The sequence below is a fragment of the Tenebrio molitor genome, chromosome 5 (assembly GCF_963966145.1).
Source record: "Tenebrio molitor chromosome 5, icTenMoli1.1, whole genome shotgun sequence".
Lineage (NCBI taxonomy): Eukaryota > Metazoa > Arthropoda > Insecta > Coleoptera > Tenebrionidae > Tenebrio > Tenebrio molitor.
The window spans coordinates 12,273,296-12,291,199 of record NC_091050.1 but is presented as its reverse complement, the minus strand read 5'-3'; the positions used below and the strand labels follow the sequence as shown (position 1 = coordinate 12,291,199).

The 17,904-nt window shown below is 41.2% G+C and overlaps 1 protein-coding gene and 1 long non-coding RNA gene across 2 annotated transcripts in view; both read right to left on the bottom strand.

The window, feature by feature from the left end:
* Positions 1–15,134, bottom strand: part of dally (division abnormally delayed protein) — an 86,226-nt gene extending 71,092 nt beyond the window's left edge. The window contains exon 1 of the mRNA XM_069046506.1: positions 14,777–15,134. Within this exon, the coding sequence (XP_068902607.1) occupies positions 14,777–14,969 (193 nt within the window). The 5' untranslated portion in view covers positions 14,970–15,134. The remainder of the gene's footprint in view (positions 1–14,776) is intronic.
* Positions 103–14,766, bottom strand: LOC138130125 (uncharacterized). The gene is made up of 3 exons (XR_011159502.1): positions 11,280–14,766; positions 10,772–10,967; positions 103–10,656 (listed from the first exon to the last, which is right to left on the bottom strand). It is a non-coding gene; the product is annotated as an uncharacterized lncRNA (long non-coding RNA).
* Positions 15,135–17,904: the final 2,770 nt, after the last annotated feature.

Below are 17,904 nucleotides of genomic sequence, written 5' to 3'. Positions count from 1 at the left end.
TCCTCCGCTTCTGTTTCACGTTTCAATTCTGGATCGATCGGTGCCGCCTCCAGCTTCGCCATCACTTTTATCGGTTTGTTCTGTCCATTTTTTTGCGCGATCGTCCCGGGGGCAGATGCGATGGTCGACTAATTAATAATCGCTCCTGCCAAGGTCTCGTCAATGTGTAATTATAAACGAGACTTTATAGCTCAATTAATCGGTGAAAATTTGCCCGTGCCGGTTTGCAGGGAACGGTAGGAAAGCAATTATTCCTTTATTCCGTTTAATTATAGATAACGCAAACAATTATCTAGATCGTGTAATTGGAGTTTACCATTTACGGCAGCCGAAGACAAATTTAATCTAATTGACATTTTAAAACCGCCACTTAACCTGTCCAGGATATCTACAGGAGAGCGGAATCATTTTCGTCCAGTTCGTGCATCTCAATATGTTAAATGAAACGCCGGCCGACGGCTTCTTCGTTGCAGCGCTGCGATCAGGATTCCATTACCGCCTCCTACGCACATTCTTCAACCACCGACTTCTTCAGTGTCTCGAGGCTGGTGCGAACGCTTAAAAATCGACAAATTCATGTTTTGACTCTCTCGTTGGTGACCTGCGTGCGCGCCAGATGACCCCGAGATTAATAATGGATTTTTACGCCGGCGTAAATGGTACCATTGATGGCGCAATTTATGAAATCGTCCGGCGAATTACAATCGAGACTTTGTGACCGATCTCGCAGAAAATTAATTGTGTTTCCTGTGATTCCTCTCCCTCGGCGACTTTTTTTTTCTTTCTTCGACGACGAGACCGCTTCCGTCGATAACTCTTTCAAATAAAATAATAACAGGCGGACCTCCTTCTCTCGGCCGAGACGGGAGAAATTACAACAATCCTAAAACAATTTCATTTCGCCTCGTCTTCAGACAACGTTGTTTAAGAGGAATTCTCTCACCGGGTTGATACAAAATTACTCTTGGCGAACTTCAATAAAAGTTTTTTAATATTGAATAGACATAACCTGTTCGGAACACCGGTGTATATAATCTTCCGGCACAGCACTAAACACAAAAGTTATTTATCGTCCGGCGAACTTCGTCGCTTTATTCATTCCTTCGGAAAAGTTAACGAAAAAAATTGGACGCCATTAGAGCCGTCATAAAGAATAATACTACACCAATTTCTTCGGAACTGCTTTTATGGGACGTTTTACTGTTACGTTTGAGGCTAAACGGGTCATTACTACCTGTTAAACCCGAATTATATGCACCATCTTGGATTTAACGCCGACATTTTCCCTTCGTTCTGGCGGCGGCGGCGATGAATTCCCCAACTGTTTTGTTATTCGCGAGGAAATACAAGAAACGAGTCGAGGAAATTCGTGAATCCACGTTTCAACAGAAAATCGTCGAGCGATGAGGTTTTTCCGCTATTACGCATAATTGTAGCGACTGAGGAAAAAAAAACGTTTTTCTCCAGCGATAAATTGTTTTTATCGGAAAACGATAAAAGCGATTAATCAGAATATGTATTTACAAAAACTTGTAAATATCAGTAAATAAAGTAATAAAGTTCACACACGGCGAGCGAGAGAGAGCTTTTGACGAGTCGTCAGTGGGTGTTTGAGTATTTAGGAAAAAAGAAAAGCCGAGCTTAACCGCGCTTTAGATGATGCAGATCAAATAACATCACACAAAGACGGCCGAGCGGAGATGAAAGAAAGTGCAGACTGGAGGAAGGAAAAAGCAAAAAAGGAAGTGAAAAGACAAAACAACTGTAAATCCTGGAAAGCCGAAAGGAGGTGTGGGGCAGGGGAGGCAGGAAAGCCGGCACTGACACAGAACAGAAAGTCATTTAGGCTGAAACAAAAGTTGCGGTGGCGGCGCACATTTGTCGGCATTAGGGAAATTGCGACGGCAACAATTGTTGCAATTAATAAACGATTTAATTACGGCCGCAATCGATGGGACCCACCCTTGTAAACATCCCGCCGCGTCTAATCCTTGACCCTTTTTGATAATTCAGCCGCCCCTTTTGGATGGCGCCCCTAAAAACTCAGCCAGAACGGCTGTGTGGGTGTGCGAACGTCGTCGGGACGCTGAAATCGATAGGATCGGCGCCGAAAAGCCTCAACGTGTTCTTTTCAGTCTGCGAGGGTATTCCGAGCTCGCCATTAGGTCAGTGTTTCGAGGACTCCACCAGTTGGTTTTTTTTAATCGAGTCCCGGAAAATCGCCAATATTTCCGTGCCGGTAAATCCGGTTATTACCGGAATGGAGGAGCACCCGGCCGGAAAATTATTGTTATTATTAAATCATGCCGATGGCGCGGGGTTCATTCAAATGAGATGGGCGGAAAAGAAAAACACGGAAAAAGCGCGCGAACCATAATGAGGCGGCGAAAGACGATTTATTTATTGGGCGGCGGCGGGAAAAAATCGCAATCTCCGCGGATCAATTAGGGAGGCGGCGAGAATATCTTTTGGCGGCGGTATGTAAAACGCTCCTGGAAAAATCAACCGGGTCGGAAAGCGCCATCCGTCACCCGCTCCGCCATCTGGAGCGGCAGGACTCGACGAAATTAATGTTCAAGACGCTCGCGAACAACCGGAGGATTATTCTATTAGTTTGCCAATCCAAGTGAGACCTTTAATTTAATCCCGCTCTCGATAAAACGCCGTTTAACACGGCCAATTTCGCCCTGATCGATTCGGGAACACGATGTATGTCCCGGAAAAAATTCGAGGGGCGTCTCGTCGACTCCTTTTTTGCCCCGAATAAATCGGGAATTCTGTACGGGACTGGGGCTTCATTATGAAAGGCGTAATAAGTTTCTGGGGCGTTCTTTACTCAAAGACAGGTACGGTGGAGATTGCAGATCCGGCGGGAGTAATTAATTGCCGTTCTGCGCTCGTGCGAAATTTACACTAAATATTTTCTTCACAAAAGATCGTTTGTCAGTGTAATTACCGAACGTTTGGACGAGGTTCTGATTAATTGGTTTTCGGGGAGGTTGCAAACTCGCAAGACGGAGTCCCGCGATAAATAGGCCCCTCCGAAGAGCTGTCTTGTCAATGGACCCAACCAAAAACTGGCGATAATTGTACAAAAAACTAAACAGAAAAAACCTAAATACGACGCAAATGAAAATTGATTGCAACCAAAAAAAAAAGACACGTCAAAAAAGGGATTACGGACGAATCAACAAAATTCAAAGAAAACAGGAAATTCAAAATGCAAATTATATGTATTTTGATTTATAGTGACAAGGTTTTAGAATGTCTGAAAAAAATTTAATATATTTATCTGATCTTTACCGAAACCTCAGATAAATAAATATGTAATACATTTAGAAGAAAAAGAAGAAAGTTCAAAATGCGATTAAAACTTGTTTTTTAATATTTTTTCTTAAAACCTTCATAACAAATTATTTAAGACATGTTAAGAAACCAGGTAGGTATTTCAAATGATTTAGCTAGTTTACTTTACAGCCGCTCATCAACGGAGATAATAACTTCACGGACGCCCTCAGCGGAGACAATAACTTCACGGACGCTCCTCAGCGGAGATAATAACTTCACGGACGCTGGTTAGCTCGTTAGATGCCATGACAATGAAGTGACACTTTAGCATTATCAATGCAACAGTGCGATGTCATATTTTACGGACGTTTGAAGAAAAACTCTTTTAGTTTCTCAGGATTCAACCCATTTATTGAGTTTCTGCTTTAACGCTTGTGATAATGTAAATTTGTCTTTTTTGACTTGTTCCTGATAATATTACGAATTTTATTACAAATATTAAATTTTCGATTTAAAATCTAAGGTCCAGATTTTATACAGGGTGATTCATATAGTTTCATTAATATTTTAACCAGCGGCAGATTCCGGTCTCAAAAGGCTTTTGACAATAAAATTTTGAGTCATACATCAAAAATTGGCAAAAATTACCATATCGGCTTTTTCAGTATTAGTAAATGCCGTTCTTCGCTAAATTATTCCACTTTACGTCCAATATATAACAAATGTCATTAATGTCATAATAGAGGCAAACAATTGTTGCTATAGAGAAAATATTGCTACATATTATAAAGTTCGCTTTAGTTTCATTTTGACAACAATGCCTGACAGTTTGTTTCAACGTAAAATATTTTCATTTATCTGCAGTTCTTAAAAGGTGGTAAGTACACTCTTCAACATGCTTTATCTTCAACAATTTTAACCTTAGAACCTAGACATTTTTGTAAGAGTGTCTAGGGGTTGGAATCTACCACTGGTTAAAGTTTGTATGATATTATGTATACGAATCACCCTATATGTATGATTCTGAAAAATCCAAAGTTCAATTACTACAAATCAACCGACTTATTTCGACACGTTTTTCACAAATAAGTGTATTAATTTTTCAAAATTCCATTTAATACTTCTATTTTATAACAAAAAAAGAGTGTGTGCTTAAGACCGCACGACAGAAGTGAAAACTTCTATGACGGAGCCAGACGATTTGAGCGTGACGATTTTAGCGTGTCGCGTGTTGCACGATTTTGCGTGTCGCATGAAACTAATTCACTGCCCGTGTGGTGCGCCTAAAGAAGTGTTCACTTCAAAAACGAAATTCTAAATAATGCTTACCTCACTTGGACACCTTTTCCTAAACAACCGAAGACAATAATACATATTTTCGGGAGGAAATTTTAGGAAAAAAAATTGTACGCCTGAAGGAGATTCTAAATTTTGGTGAAATCATTTACACCAAACTGGGGAGTGTTTTTCGTGTAGACCCCGTAATCTGCGGCGTGAACATGTGCAATGCGAAATTAATCCTACGAAACACTAAGCACACCCGTAAATGCCCCGAAGCCCCTTCGTACCCATATCATTATCCCCCGATCGTCTGTTACGTGCACCCAACCACCTTCCCCGTCATCATCCCGGAAATCCACTTTGGCATTATTGCGATGCACGCCGCCGACACTCCCCAATTAATCTTTTTTCTTAGGATGGATTTTGACGCGGAACTGCACGCAATCCGCACAAGACGCGCCGCCAAACGCAATTGCATCATCTGCTGCGACAATTAGCGATGCACTCTCGCCATCTCAATTAAACAAATTGAACAGATGTTCTCGTCGCGGGCAAAAACCGCCCGCAAAAAAAAAACAAACAAACTGACCTCTTGCAAAATGGAACACCTCTGATTAAAACATGAATAACTGATGCAGCTCGGTTTTTTCCCGCTCTCTCTTCTGGTTTCGCCGATCCCCCGCTAATTAATCGACCACCGTGATAGAATAAAAACGCGCGGCCAACAGGTCCCGCCAGATGAAGAAGCGGATGTCTTAACCTACATCGATCCCCGGCGATTAAAGAGGTGAAACTCGTCGGTGACGGAAAAATATCATAAATTGGAGCCGTCTTGACCATCTACGGGCGCACCCCACCCACGCTCTTGTCACTTTTCGCCGTTTCCAAACCACACTCGAATGTTATGTCACCTTCGCCGTAACCGATCGGCTAATTGGACCCAGATCTGATCGAAACAACGCACAAAAGGCCTTTCTCTCTAATTTATGCCGCAAATATTAAAATTTACATCGGCAGCGAGATCAGGCCCGGATAAGCCACTCGTATTGAAATCAGCAACGTCTGAAACAACTCCGGATAAAAAGCTGCTTTGCATCTAAATAACTATAACTGTGCATTTAATGTCGGTTTTCGGCAGGAACCAATGAGAACCTTCCCCAGGCCGAGACTCCAATTTACGACAACGCCGAGATCCAAATCTGTTTTTTAAGTGCTGTTACATCACGTTGTTTGTTATTGTGTCAAAATTTGCTAACCAGATTTTCATATGGTGTTACCTTTTAGGCCGGGGCCTCGCTTGAGAAAATAATCAACCCGACCGTTACTCAATAGAATCATAAACCGCTGAATGGAGTGTGTCCCGATTTTGATTATTTGTCTTTCGAAAATGTTGCAAAATATAAACGCGCAACACGTTCTTCCTCCAAGAAAAGCGCGCTTTTCTCGATCTTGTGAGTCGCAATAAATCGATATCGACGCATTTCGGAAGTGGTGCCGCGAATCCCTGTCAAGGTAATCTTCCGAGCTCATTATCTCGCGATTATTTCCAATCACGACGAACATCCACCTATTTACTTCTGCTCGTAATTAGATTCACCATTAGAGGATTTATCTCGAGTGCCGGAATTAACAAGCACTTAATTGACAATTATGATAAAGTTAATCGCACAGATTCAGAGGCAAACGGCGGATCTGCAACAACACAACAAACAAAATTTATTTTTCACACCAGCACAATTTTTGCTAATTGTAATCACGCTCGACGTTGTGTAACAACACTTGATTATTATTAAGACACTTTTTATTTCCTTAATCAAAAATAATTTCCTCTTAATATGTGAATTTATTACCATCTTAACATCTGATTAATGGCCAATTGCCTCGCTCCCAGTTAAACACTTGACTGCGTGTACCGAGTGACAACCAGAACGTGGTGATTCTTTAATGTCGACAATTTAATTGTCCCCCACGCGAACGCTTTTTAAGTTCAATCTGAACCAATCTTATCGCTATCGAAACGCGACTATTTTTAAAACAGAAAAATTATCGTTGGCACTTTTGTTTGTCGTCGAAAAATTCCTTTCAGCTGTGTGAAGGACGTTAACATGGGCGGCTCATCCGAGCGTCCATTTTTATGGCCACGAGCGACATCTTTAAAAACAATTGAAAGAAATTAACATTAACGACAATAAAACAATCGCGAAATTAAAAAGTTACTGACGTGGCTCGTCACTGGCTCGACATTGTGTCTGATGTCATTCAGCTAATCGTTTATGCGCCATTGTTTGAATTTTATTCCATTTAAATTATTGTTATTATCCAGATCTAAGTCGTGGTTCAATTGTTGTTCATTATCGCTGTTAATACGCTGTTGAATAAATTAGAGTCAATTACTTGGGGAAAAATGGAATTTCTCTCGACTCATAAATATTAATTAATTAATTGAGATGATTGATAATAACAATTAATAAGCGAACTTTCATTCCAGCTTGGGAGAAAAAGCGGCGCCGCTTTTAAAAACCTAATCCGTGAGCTTATCTACCTCGTTTCATTACCCCATTGGAAATCGGACACGACAAAAAAAAATTTAATGCGTGTCTACGAGAAACGTATTCTCGCTTGATCTCTTATCAGTCCTTCTTAGTTGTCTTCCTTTTCGGCAGCATCCGCGACCCGCACTGACGGACATTTAATAAAAGAAAAAACTGTCCGATGGGAACTCGATGACCGCAGATCTGGCAAGGATCGCGACGATTTAATAAACGTCACTCGGAGCTGCGTTCCCGCGACGTTCGCCCTTCTAATCTCGGGTTTTATTGATCATCCGGTACAAGAGCATTGCAGGAATTTTATTGGTGTGGGCGATTGTCGTGATCACGTCACTGGGTCCCCGCAGGAGTCGTCCTTTTACGTCGAAATTGTCACTAAACGACGTCGCCCTCCGTCACAAAAACCACGTCCGAATATGAAAGCGGCCCGTCTAAGAGAATAAAAGTGGATTTATTCGGGGCCAATATCATAAAACTCAGACGAGGGAGGATGTGCTGTCGTCTGTCATGTCGGTCGGGGTCAGTGGCGGAGCGGAAATGGGGGCGAGGTGAGGTTGATACGAAGACGTTAAACGTGAGGTTTATTGACGGATTTGTGGAGGAAAATCTCTAAATACAATTCGGGAAGGTAAATATTTGACACAAATAGTGTCTGGTTCGGGGGAGAGTGTTTGGTCTAGAGGGAGATCTTCGTGCTGTCTTATTTTTCTAGCCCGGGTTAATACACTGTCGAATAATTTGCTCAATTCTGTTCTTCTTGCACGTAACAAGTCTGACAAGAAGTTCGAAGATATCTTTCATTAGATCAATTCGTTCCGCGTAAAACTACTGGATTTCTCTCGTAAAGTTGTACTGGTCCGGTCCATAAAAATCCAGGTCCTTCAGGTTAAACGTTCTATACAAACAAATCACTTAAAGGTCAAAGTTCGTCAGGTTACTGGATTCGAATCTTCGATCAAATCTCTTCAGCAACTTTTATTGATTTCATTTGACTTTCTGCTTTCCTTTTCGTCAATCTTCTCGTTCTAAAAACCGTAACTGTTACACTTTCAGTTTTCTCATCAATTATTTACTAATGCAATCAAGATTTTTCCGGAAATTTTATCAAATTTTTATCTTCTTCGCACTTTTTCTGGATCAAAGTAATACAACCGTATCTGAGATTGTGTTATCATTTTTCTCCAAATCTTTGCGTTTCGTAGCTAGTTGCCATAGGTATTACTGAACTAAAATTTATATTCTTACACAATCTTGTTTTCAATCATATTAAAAAACGTCCAAACAGATGTTTTTAGGAATCATACCAATTCTCTACGTTTCTCGATGTCTTTACTTTGAAAAAGCTATGTAAAAAAAGTTTTGCAAGTTCTTCTCCAAGTGCTAAGTTCTAAATAAATTTTTTGCAAACATGTTGCAAGAAATAAATTTAAATTCATCTTCCACAAGCTATAACTATCAAAGTTAGGTTAATTTCGATCGATTTTTATTCTCCTTGTAGATCATATTTTTTTTGAGAAAAAAAAAACTCTCCATTATGATCTTACGATAGTTGCTTAATCTGTCATTTATCTTCCAAACTCGAACATCATATTATTGGAAAACTTTGTAGATTTTCCTTCATTTAAAGAAAATTTCGTCGTAAATCGTCGTTCGATCCTGTGCATCGGCAATGAACGCCGAACACAATCTCTTGTTCGTCGTGGGCCCCTTTGGCGCCTCTTCGGCTGTGCCACTGGCCTGGATCTTGTAGGTCAAAGAGGGAGATGATCGTTGATCCTGCGACGAAAAAAATCCACGCGATTTATTCCGTTTACGAAACGAGTTCCGTCCGAATGACAAATCGAGTCATTATATTTAATTATAAGGTGGTTGTCGGGTTGTCGGAATTTTGCATTTCTATGGGTTTCGGCATTTTTAATTAGAGACGCCGCTACCAGAGCGGTGTGTTTCTGGCGTTCTTTTTTGCATCAATAATCACATGCAAACGATAATGTGAACAAACCCGCGTGGGTGGAAGAATTATCAAAGAATCATATCTGGAATGGTTCGCCGTCGGATTAACTCACACGATTCCAGATAAACACGACCGAAAAAAGCCTCCGACTCGTTCCTCCGTCCTCGGACTCATTAGGCCGCAGCAATAATTCAAATCGGCACGGTCCCCGTCGGCTCCGGTAAATTTTCACCCGGAAACCGGAACCGACGGTTCGAGAGGCGCCGTCGGAGCCTCCGCGAAAACAACACCGTGTACAGTTCGCGTCAATAAAACCCGGACTTGCACGGCCACCCACGATCGGACGCGTCGATCCCTCCGAAATAGGTCAGCAATGATAATTCTTGACAGAAGCGTGAAACCAGTAGTTTGTGCTCTCTGTGCTGGCTAATGCGATGCAAATTAAATCAAACCGGCATGTTGACGGGTCGGTACACTGCCTATTATACATGCACACGCTGTTGTTTTGACGTAATTTCCATTCGGCATCGGCCGTCTACAGATTGAGGTTTGCGTAGCGCGTCGCTACTGACGAGGGGCCGACGTCAACCGAGACGTCGGGGTTAGATGTCACGTGACGCTCGACCTTTTCAATTTCGGCGAGCCGTTTTATTGTCATTAGTGTCTATTCAAAAGGGGGCGATCTCTATCTCGGGTTCATTGCTTTTCGATTTGTTGTCTCCGGGAGGCACGTACAGGTGCTCCGGAAAGCGCCGTTCCTCTGCGTTCTGTCACCCGACAGGGGGCGCTACTTATAGACGCGACCGCTGGCGTGGGAGGCGACGTCCAGCGAAATTTACACTGCAACTGTTTATTAAACACTATCCGCAGCAATAGAACGTTGCCAACCGAACGTTTCAACATTATTGTTTGACAATATGAGACTACTTGGCTCGAAATATTTTTAAACAGTTTTGTTTTGAGCAGGCCGCCATCAAAGCGGATTCTGAAACGAGAATCTGCGTTTCTTCACGATTTAGGAAACATGGATGAAATTCCATCTACGACTCGATTAATATTTATTTTTAGTTCATTATGATCAACGCTATTTTGTAAACTCACCGAAATTAGCTACCGCCGTCAGGGATCTCGTTTTGTTTCCTTATTATCTCGACGAAAACATTTACTCATTATCAAATAAAAAAAACAAGCCAGACACATCGCACTTATAAATCATTTTTATCTAAACAAATATTAATTTGAAAAAGTTTCTTCAGATTTTTTTACCGATTTGAGAACGTAGCGTGGCACTAATTGTACACTTATTTCGGTTAGATCAGTGTAGGATAAAAAAATTCGATCTCACAACGTTATCTCAAAATGTTGTGACTCTCGAATGTCGTGTCCGAGTTTAATTCACCGCCGCCACAATCAACGTAATAATAAACATTAAAGGAATAGTTGTATCACGCAATCACAATCGATTGGAACGTATTGATCGATTTGGTGTAATGTCATTTGACATTTTAATTGCAAAAATCATCCGACTTTGGGACAGGTGTTGGGGTTAACACGGCTGAAAAGTATCGATTGTACCTTGACTTTCTGCAACAAAAGAGAGGTATAATTATTTCAACGAAATACTAGAATTACGTTTGAAATTTTAAATGTTATTCGACAGAAAGTGAGGTTAAGTCAACAGGAAGTTATTTTCAATTACCTTCTCTGCCTTGAAAGTAGCTTAACCTGTGGCATCCAAGAAAACATGTGTCCCACTCGAGGTGTCCACTTTTGATTCTAATACTTTCACCGATTATGATTATTAGGATATTTTGTGGATTTTTGGAATTCTTTCGTACCTAATCGTGAAACCGCCATAGTCGACAGTTCGACACTTGACAAGTGACCGTACCAACCTTGAAAATTAAACTAACTAGATGAGAAACGAATTTTGCGTGGCAGAGATTAAAAAATGTGGAAATCGTTCTTCTGAGCGGAAATTTTGATCCGTGTAGTATTCGGGCCAAGCAATTCGCAGCATTCCAGGAACAAAGACCGATTCATAACAATAAAATAGTAATTGTTCGAATTTTTTCTTGGTGTGTGCAAGATTATGCATGATAAGCTGAAACGTATTCCTGGAACGGCATGAAATTATTGCACGATCATAAAAAATGAAACAAGGACAGAGATCGAAAGCAAAAGTCATGTCTGAAGTTTGTACTTACAAGAATGTGTAATGAAGTAGGTCAGGGTATGTCATCACCGAAAGAAGCAAATGAAACTTTTGAGAACGACGGATTTGCAAATTTAGAAGTTAAACTCGTCGGAATGCGAATGCACGTCTGAAATCGGCGTTAAATGCAGCCGAGATTGTGACGTCAGCGAGCCGAGTCATTGACACCGGAGGAACAACACAAAAATCCCTAACCCAAAAGAAAAAACAAACACGTCACAGTCTGTTTACGGTTCTAATTGACATTTGACACTAGCCGCGGTCTGCTAAATGTCACCGAAACTTAGGTTAGGGTTGGAATAAAGTCGTGACAATGACCCGTCCTAAAAAAAGCTCTTGGACCAGTTTCGTTTGCGTTTTCGGGTTTTCCGGGAACCGGTGGATATAATTGGGCGCGCGAGTTTGTCCAAAAAATCGCACACAAAACAGCAGCCGTGAAATGACCGGTGCGGTTTGTACTTTTGTTATTATTACATCACACTAATTATTCCGTTTCTACATTTAATTGGTTTTTTTGCCAACGAGAGACAATAGAAAACGAATCGCCCGGCTCGATTAAAAAAGGAGGATTTCCCAGGGCGCGACAGAAAACGTCAAATTCATCAGAAACGTTCCAGCGAACCGCGACGGCGAAAAAACAGCACCGCAGAAGAAAACTCAATTTACATCGGGAGTCGAGCCGCTCGCAGACTTTCAATTAAACAACAAAAAGAACGCAAGTTCTTGCATTGCAACGCGTCCACTTGCATCGGAAAACAATGGCAGTCTTTCATCTCCACCGAACATCACTGTAACGAACCGTTACGCAATATACAGAGCGTTCAAATCGAGACGAATCGATGACGCCGACTCCGGTCGCAACCGTAAAAATGTCACCGCCGGAGATATTAATATGAGCGTTTCCGGACCAATCAATCCGAGTTTTTGGCTCGACGCGAGATTCGTTCAATTCCACGAGCGCGGACCGGTCATTAACGCGGTGCACCCCGTCGGGGCGCCCACTCTGGAGGAGTCGCCATAATTTAATGACGTCACGGTTTTGATGCCTCCTTAATAAACCCGATTACAACTGGGCGAGCTATGCGGAGATCGCAGATAAGAGCGAACAGAGTGACGCTAACTCCTCGACGATTATTAATTTGAAAATTCCTTTATGACACTGTTGTTTTATCTCGGGTACACTTTCATTAAGCGCGCGGGGGTGCGAACTCCCCTCTCCGCACTCTTATCGGACGAATGTTAACCTCTTTGATCCGCCATTGTCTCGAGTGGGACGTGATCGCTTCGGTGTGACGTGCATCACAATCTACTCTCAATTAAAACTAAACCTGAATAGGTTGCAGCTAATTCACAAAAGCCACTCCGACCATCAATATTTATCGGCCGTACCCGTCCATGACATAGAGGAGTATGTTTATGATTATATAATTTATCGGGAGGGACATCGCGTGCATACGCATCGCAACATTACCGACCAGTCCGAAGGAAGAACACAATTATCGCAACTAACCAATTACCATAACCGATCTATTAGTGCAACTAATAACACGGCACTCGGGTGACGTCTCGTCGCCCCGACACAAATACCCCAAAATTGCATACTACTGCACGTTCCTCAACCTATCGTCATCATAACAAACTCGACACACTATTTATTCTTCCGCGTCTGGCGAAAGTCACGTCTGAGCTAAATGCACCCGGTCAAAATGACAAACGTCAAATACGCCGCAAACCAGAATTTGCTCAAGTGATTCCGCAACAAAACGACGACTAAATAAAACTGGTAGTGATTTGTAGGTGGTGTTTTCTCTTGAGCATTACATACATGTCTAAAGATAAATTTGTGGAGTTGCACCCGTTGTAAAGTAACAATTTCACTTGGCTGTTACGTGAAGCGGGAATTATCGTAACAGAGTGCATTTTTTAAAAGTGACACTGACATCACTGGCAAAGTATTGCACGATGAGTAACAGATAACGATCGCGTGAAACTATGACAGTTGCACATTGATCGTTTCAAATGCAAATAATTAAGTCACACGCTGATCACAGATGCTGCACATCATCCTGCACTCATCCTTGATGGCGGAATTCTTTATGGCTTTGCATTTGACAAGTTGGAAGTCTGGGTCTCAAGCTTGAGGTGCTAATTAGAAGATGACGACGAACAAACGTTCAACATTTTTATTTCCACTCGATTAAACTAGATTGGGCAACCGTGCTCAAACAAAGACACGATTAGGATGTCGCAAAGATCAACAACAGAACTGCTGTTGCAGGATTTTTAAATAATATGTAACAAATCGGTGTGGACAGTTTGGGACAACTGGAATCGAGGCGGCTTTTACGGAGGGCACCTGTCCCCGAGATAAAATGTTAAATCAAGTTAATGACAGTTTATTTGACGTTTAAACGATCAATATAAAATAATGACCTCGCATACCCATGTTAAAAATATGCGTAAAACTTGATATTTTCCAGGAGGGGGAGTCAACTTCCCGTAGAATTTTCGAATTTGCAAGTGTCAAATGAGATTTGTTGTTTGGTTAAAACGGTTGGTAAGTGTCAGTTTGACGTGCGAGATTAGGGTGGTAGGACTGCTGTCAAATGACAGGCACCGTTCGATCGCTGCATTCGCACCTCTCGAGGAAGTGCAGCGCGATGGGGCCCCAGTTGAGGCTCAGAAACAAAGCAAGGGGTGCGAGAGCCTGCAATAAAGGTGTCGGTGCCGGTTTTATCGCTCCGAATAAATCACGGCAATCGTGAATTAATCAGTAATCGATGATTTACGAACAATAAAAAATTATCGTGGACGATAAATCACCAAGAGCTGATGATTATTCGGGGCACGATCGTCGAAAATTGAGACCGCGACAAGAGTGGTCGGTCTTTTATTCGGTATGTATTGACCACAGCTCGGGTCGCAGCCCCGAAGGGGCTCTGTCAGTCTCGATAAAATGAATTCGTGTTCCCATCGGGGCCTGCTCGGTGTAAAAGGGGCGCCGCGCGATCAGGCTCGCCCCCACGAGGTAAGGGTGGCCGTGGAGGACCAGCACAGATAACGCCGAATAATCGTGACTTTATCACGTCGTAATGGGCCGTAACGTTTTCATTATGACTAATTTTACGGCACCCCCGAGACAGGGCCGTCGCTCGGGGGCAGCGGCGCTGTAATGGGGGCCCGATAATTTTTTTTATGAAAATTCGCTCGTAAACCTCGCTCTGATTTATAAACGTGTTCCGATCTATAAAATTAGAGCAGTAAAACGCGGAATTGTTAATTAAAACTAATATTTATTCAACATGTGTGGGTTTATCGACGGGACAGGTGCGCGTCGACGTGCCACCCCCGAGGACTCCAAAACCACCCCCGCAGACGGTCCGGGTTGTCGCGTTAATTGCGCTCGTGGCGTAGTTTGATACAAGTGTCAAGGCAACCCTTAACGACGACTCGATGCAAAAGATTTATTTACGCCAGCCCTTTCTTTACCTTTGCCTTTCCCCAGCGCCGTCATCGAAACGTTCCGAGACAGAAAAAATTGTTCGACGTTTTTGCAGTTCGCCGTGGTTGTCCTTTTGGAGCGGGCCGACGTTTCGACATTTTTCGCGGACACCATCATCACACCACAACACACAACTGCCAACAAAGTCGTAACCGCGATTCTGTCCATCCGGGGACCCATTTTGCGCCGATTTTCCTGCCTTTGGTGGACCAGACGAAGAGATGGAGACGTGCACGACGCAAGTATTCAGACACGACGGTGGTTAAGGCCGACACTCACTACACCATCGCTCGCCAACGACTGAAAGGAGAGGATCCCAGTCGGCGGCGACTACTGAAACGCCGAACAGATGGAGAGACTGCGCGCGCACCGCACCTGAAAAGTTTTTCTGGAGAGCTTGCGAACGCGCACGGTGGCGACATCTGACGCCCAGGTGGAGCGCCCCGTTACGTCACTGACCGAACAAAGATTTTTGTGGAAATTGCGGTGTGGGGTGCAGCACGTTTCCAAAACATCGATCAGATCGAGAGGCGACAAGTATACCCAATTGGTTAAAATCAGCGCGAAGGGATTCGAATCGTCGCGAGTCGAACCGAACAGAGTTTGATCACCCGAAGCGGTTTGAACTGACTCGGTCGGATCAAAATGAACTGATCCGGATTGGCCTGAACGGATCGATCGAAGCGAACCGATCGAAAACATCGACGCAAATCAACTGAAATTAATTCGTATCGACGAGAGGTGATTTGTGGGGAATGTAGTCCATTTGCATCGAGCCGAATCGGTTTTAATTGATTTAGATCTATCACGAGAGACGAGCTGGTCAACCTGAACCGATTAAAATGAACTTTGTTCGGTTCGACTCGAATCAAATTTTGTTGATTTGGGAATAGATGAAATGAAAAGCGTTTCAATTTGAAATGATTCGAATCGACCGTAACAGAAATGATTCGCATCAAGTCAAAATCAAAATGATTACAATCGTGCTAAACTAAATCAAATCAAAATTGGGACAATTCGTAAACTACCTTCAATTTCAACTGATATGGAAATTGATCAAATGGGAATGAATCACTTGTTTGTCAATAAATCATAAGCGACGAGTCTGCGACTTTCTAAATGTTAAAATGATTAATTTCATGCAAGTAACTGCGACGACATTGATCTTAATTAAGGTCTTTTGTAAATGTGGGTGTTCTTAATTTTTTTTTTTTATTATTGGCTGCAGTTTGGAGGGCAACGATTCTTCTTTGTCTTGTTCGCGTGCGTTCAAATGTTTATCATATACATTATTATTACTTTTTAATGGTAATTGCAAAATTAAATTCGCAAGAACTGATGGAAAGATAAAGTCTTGCAGCTTTGGGAACAAAGAAGGTCTTTAAACGGGGCACTTTAGGACAAAAAAAAAATCAGAAAATCGCTGTGTTGTGACTTACTAGTTCGTAAACCTATGTCTGAGATTAATTCGGTGATGTCGCTTAATTATGAACCATGTTTTTTTTTTTTAGTTTTAGAAGGTTTAGAAGGAGAATGAATAGAAATAATGTCTAAACTATAGATAAAACACTGTAAGTATATTGTTTACAAATCATTGTCCACAAAAAAAGATTTGATTCTAACTTTTAATTAAAGAGACCAATTGGAAGACCTCGTTGCAGAAAAAAATAACGAATTGCTCTCTTAATTTGTAAGAAATATACAGAGTATTTCACGAGTGATAACGAGACCGGCGGAATTGAAAATGCAACCCACAATACATTTCCAAAGTTAACAGGATATTGGACATTTTGAATCCATTTGCCTTGTTTTCGTCCCAAAGGATACAGAAGGATATAAAAACCATTGTCATCTAGAACTAGAGTTATTCCTTTTTGCAGCAATTTTTGCTTCAGTTGTTATGAGATGTCACTCTTTAATAAAAACTCATTATTTTTCTTGAAGGAATAAATAAATTACATTTTATTTAAGAAATTTAAAGTAAATCATATTTCTAGAAAAAAATAAAGTAATGTTTGTAATCTGCCGCAATGACCAAACCCAATTTTTCTTCAGAAAATACGACGACGAACGAATTTTATTTGCGGAGTTAATTTATGTTCTATTGCAAAAACAACCTTTTGATCTTTCTGAAAATGTAATGAAGTGGGAGGTTGTGTGCCAGAAGGTGATTATTCGGTGCGTACATAAGTTAGACTGAGGCTAAATAGGTACAATATTTTTAGAAAAAAAAAAAAAAAAACCAAATAATTCTCACACGATGAGTAAGGAAAGTATCGTGTATTAAATAGAAAAGTGACATAAATAAAAAAGTACTGTAAAAGTTAATTACGCAACAAGTGGAATTCAGACATTATTATTGCACGCATGTGAAGTTTGCACAATGAGGCTGTAGGTCGAGTTGTGTAATCATATAATAATGTAATATAGGATCACGCATGTTGTGTACAAAATGTTATCGACCGTTCAGATTTATTTTAGTAACTATTAGAATTTCATTTTTGTGAAAGTTTGCGAAGGGAGAACGAGTTGTTCAAACGAAAATCTGCATTCAGGCAGCGTGAATTGTTACTTTAATTCTCGTTTGTCACAAATCGCGAATCAAATATCAATTAAGTAACTTGATTCATTTTTTAAAATTATTTCCTTTATGTAAGTACTTACATAATAGGCCATTCACAAAACTCCCGACATTTTTGCCATTTCGAGTTTACCAAAATAATATAATTAATGATAATCTGTTGAAATTTGGATCGGTAACAGGATGATTAGGTCCTATGTACAGCCAATTAAAATACGTGTCGAAGATGTGTGGGATAAATATGGCATTTCACACAATCGTTGATAAAATATTTCAACGTTTAACACAATTAAATGAAATTCGAAATTTAAATAGTTATTTATGCAACACGTGAGTAAAGTAATACTTTTTTTTACGAGAAAGAAAATTTGCCGCTCGAGCGAAGCGAGTGTGTAAATCCGTCGAGTAAAAAAGATACTTTACTAACGAGTTGCATACAAATTTTTTTTGGCGCCCGTAAGTTTAGATAACAATTTTTTCGACACTCTCAAAATTTGAAAATTTTCTCCTGTGTGAACGCGTGGACTTTTAAAA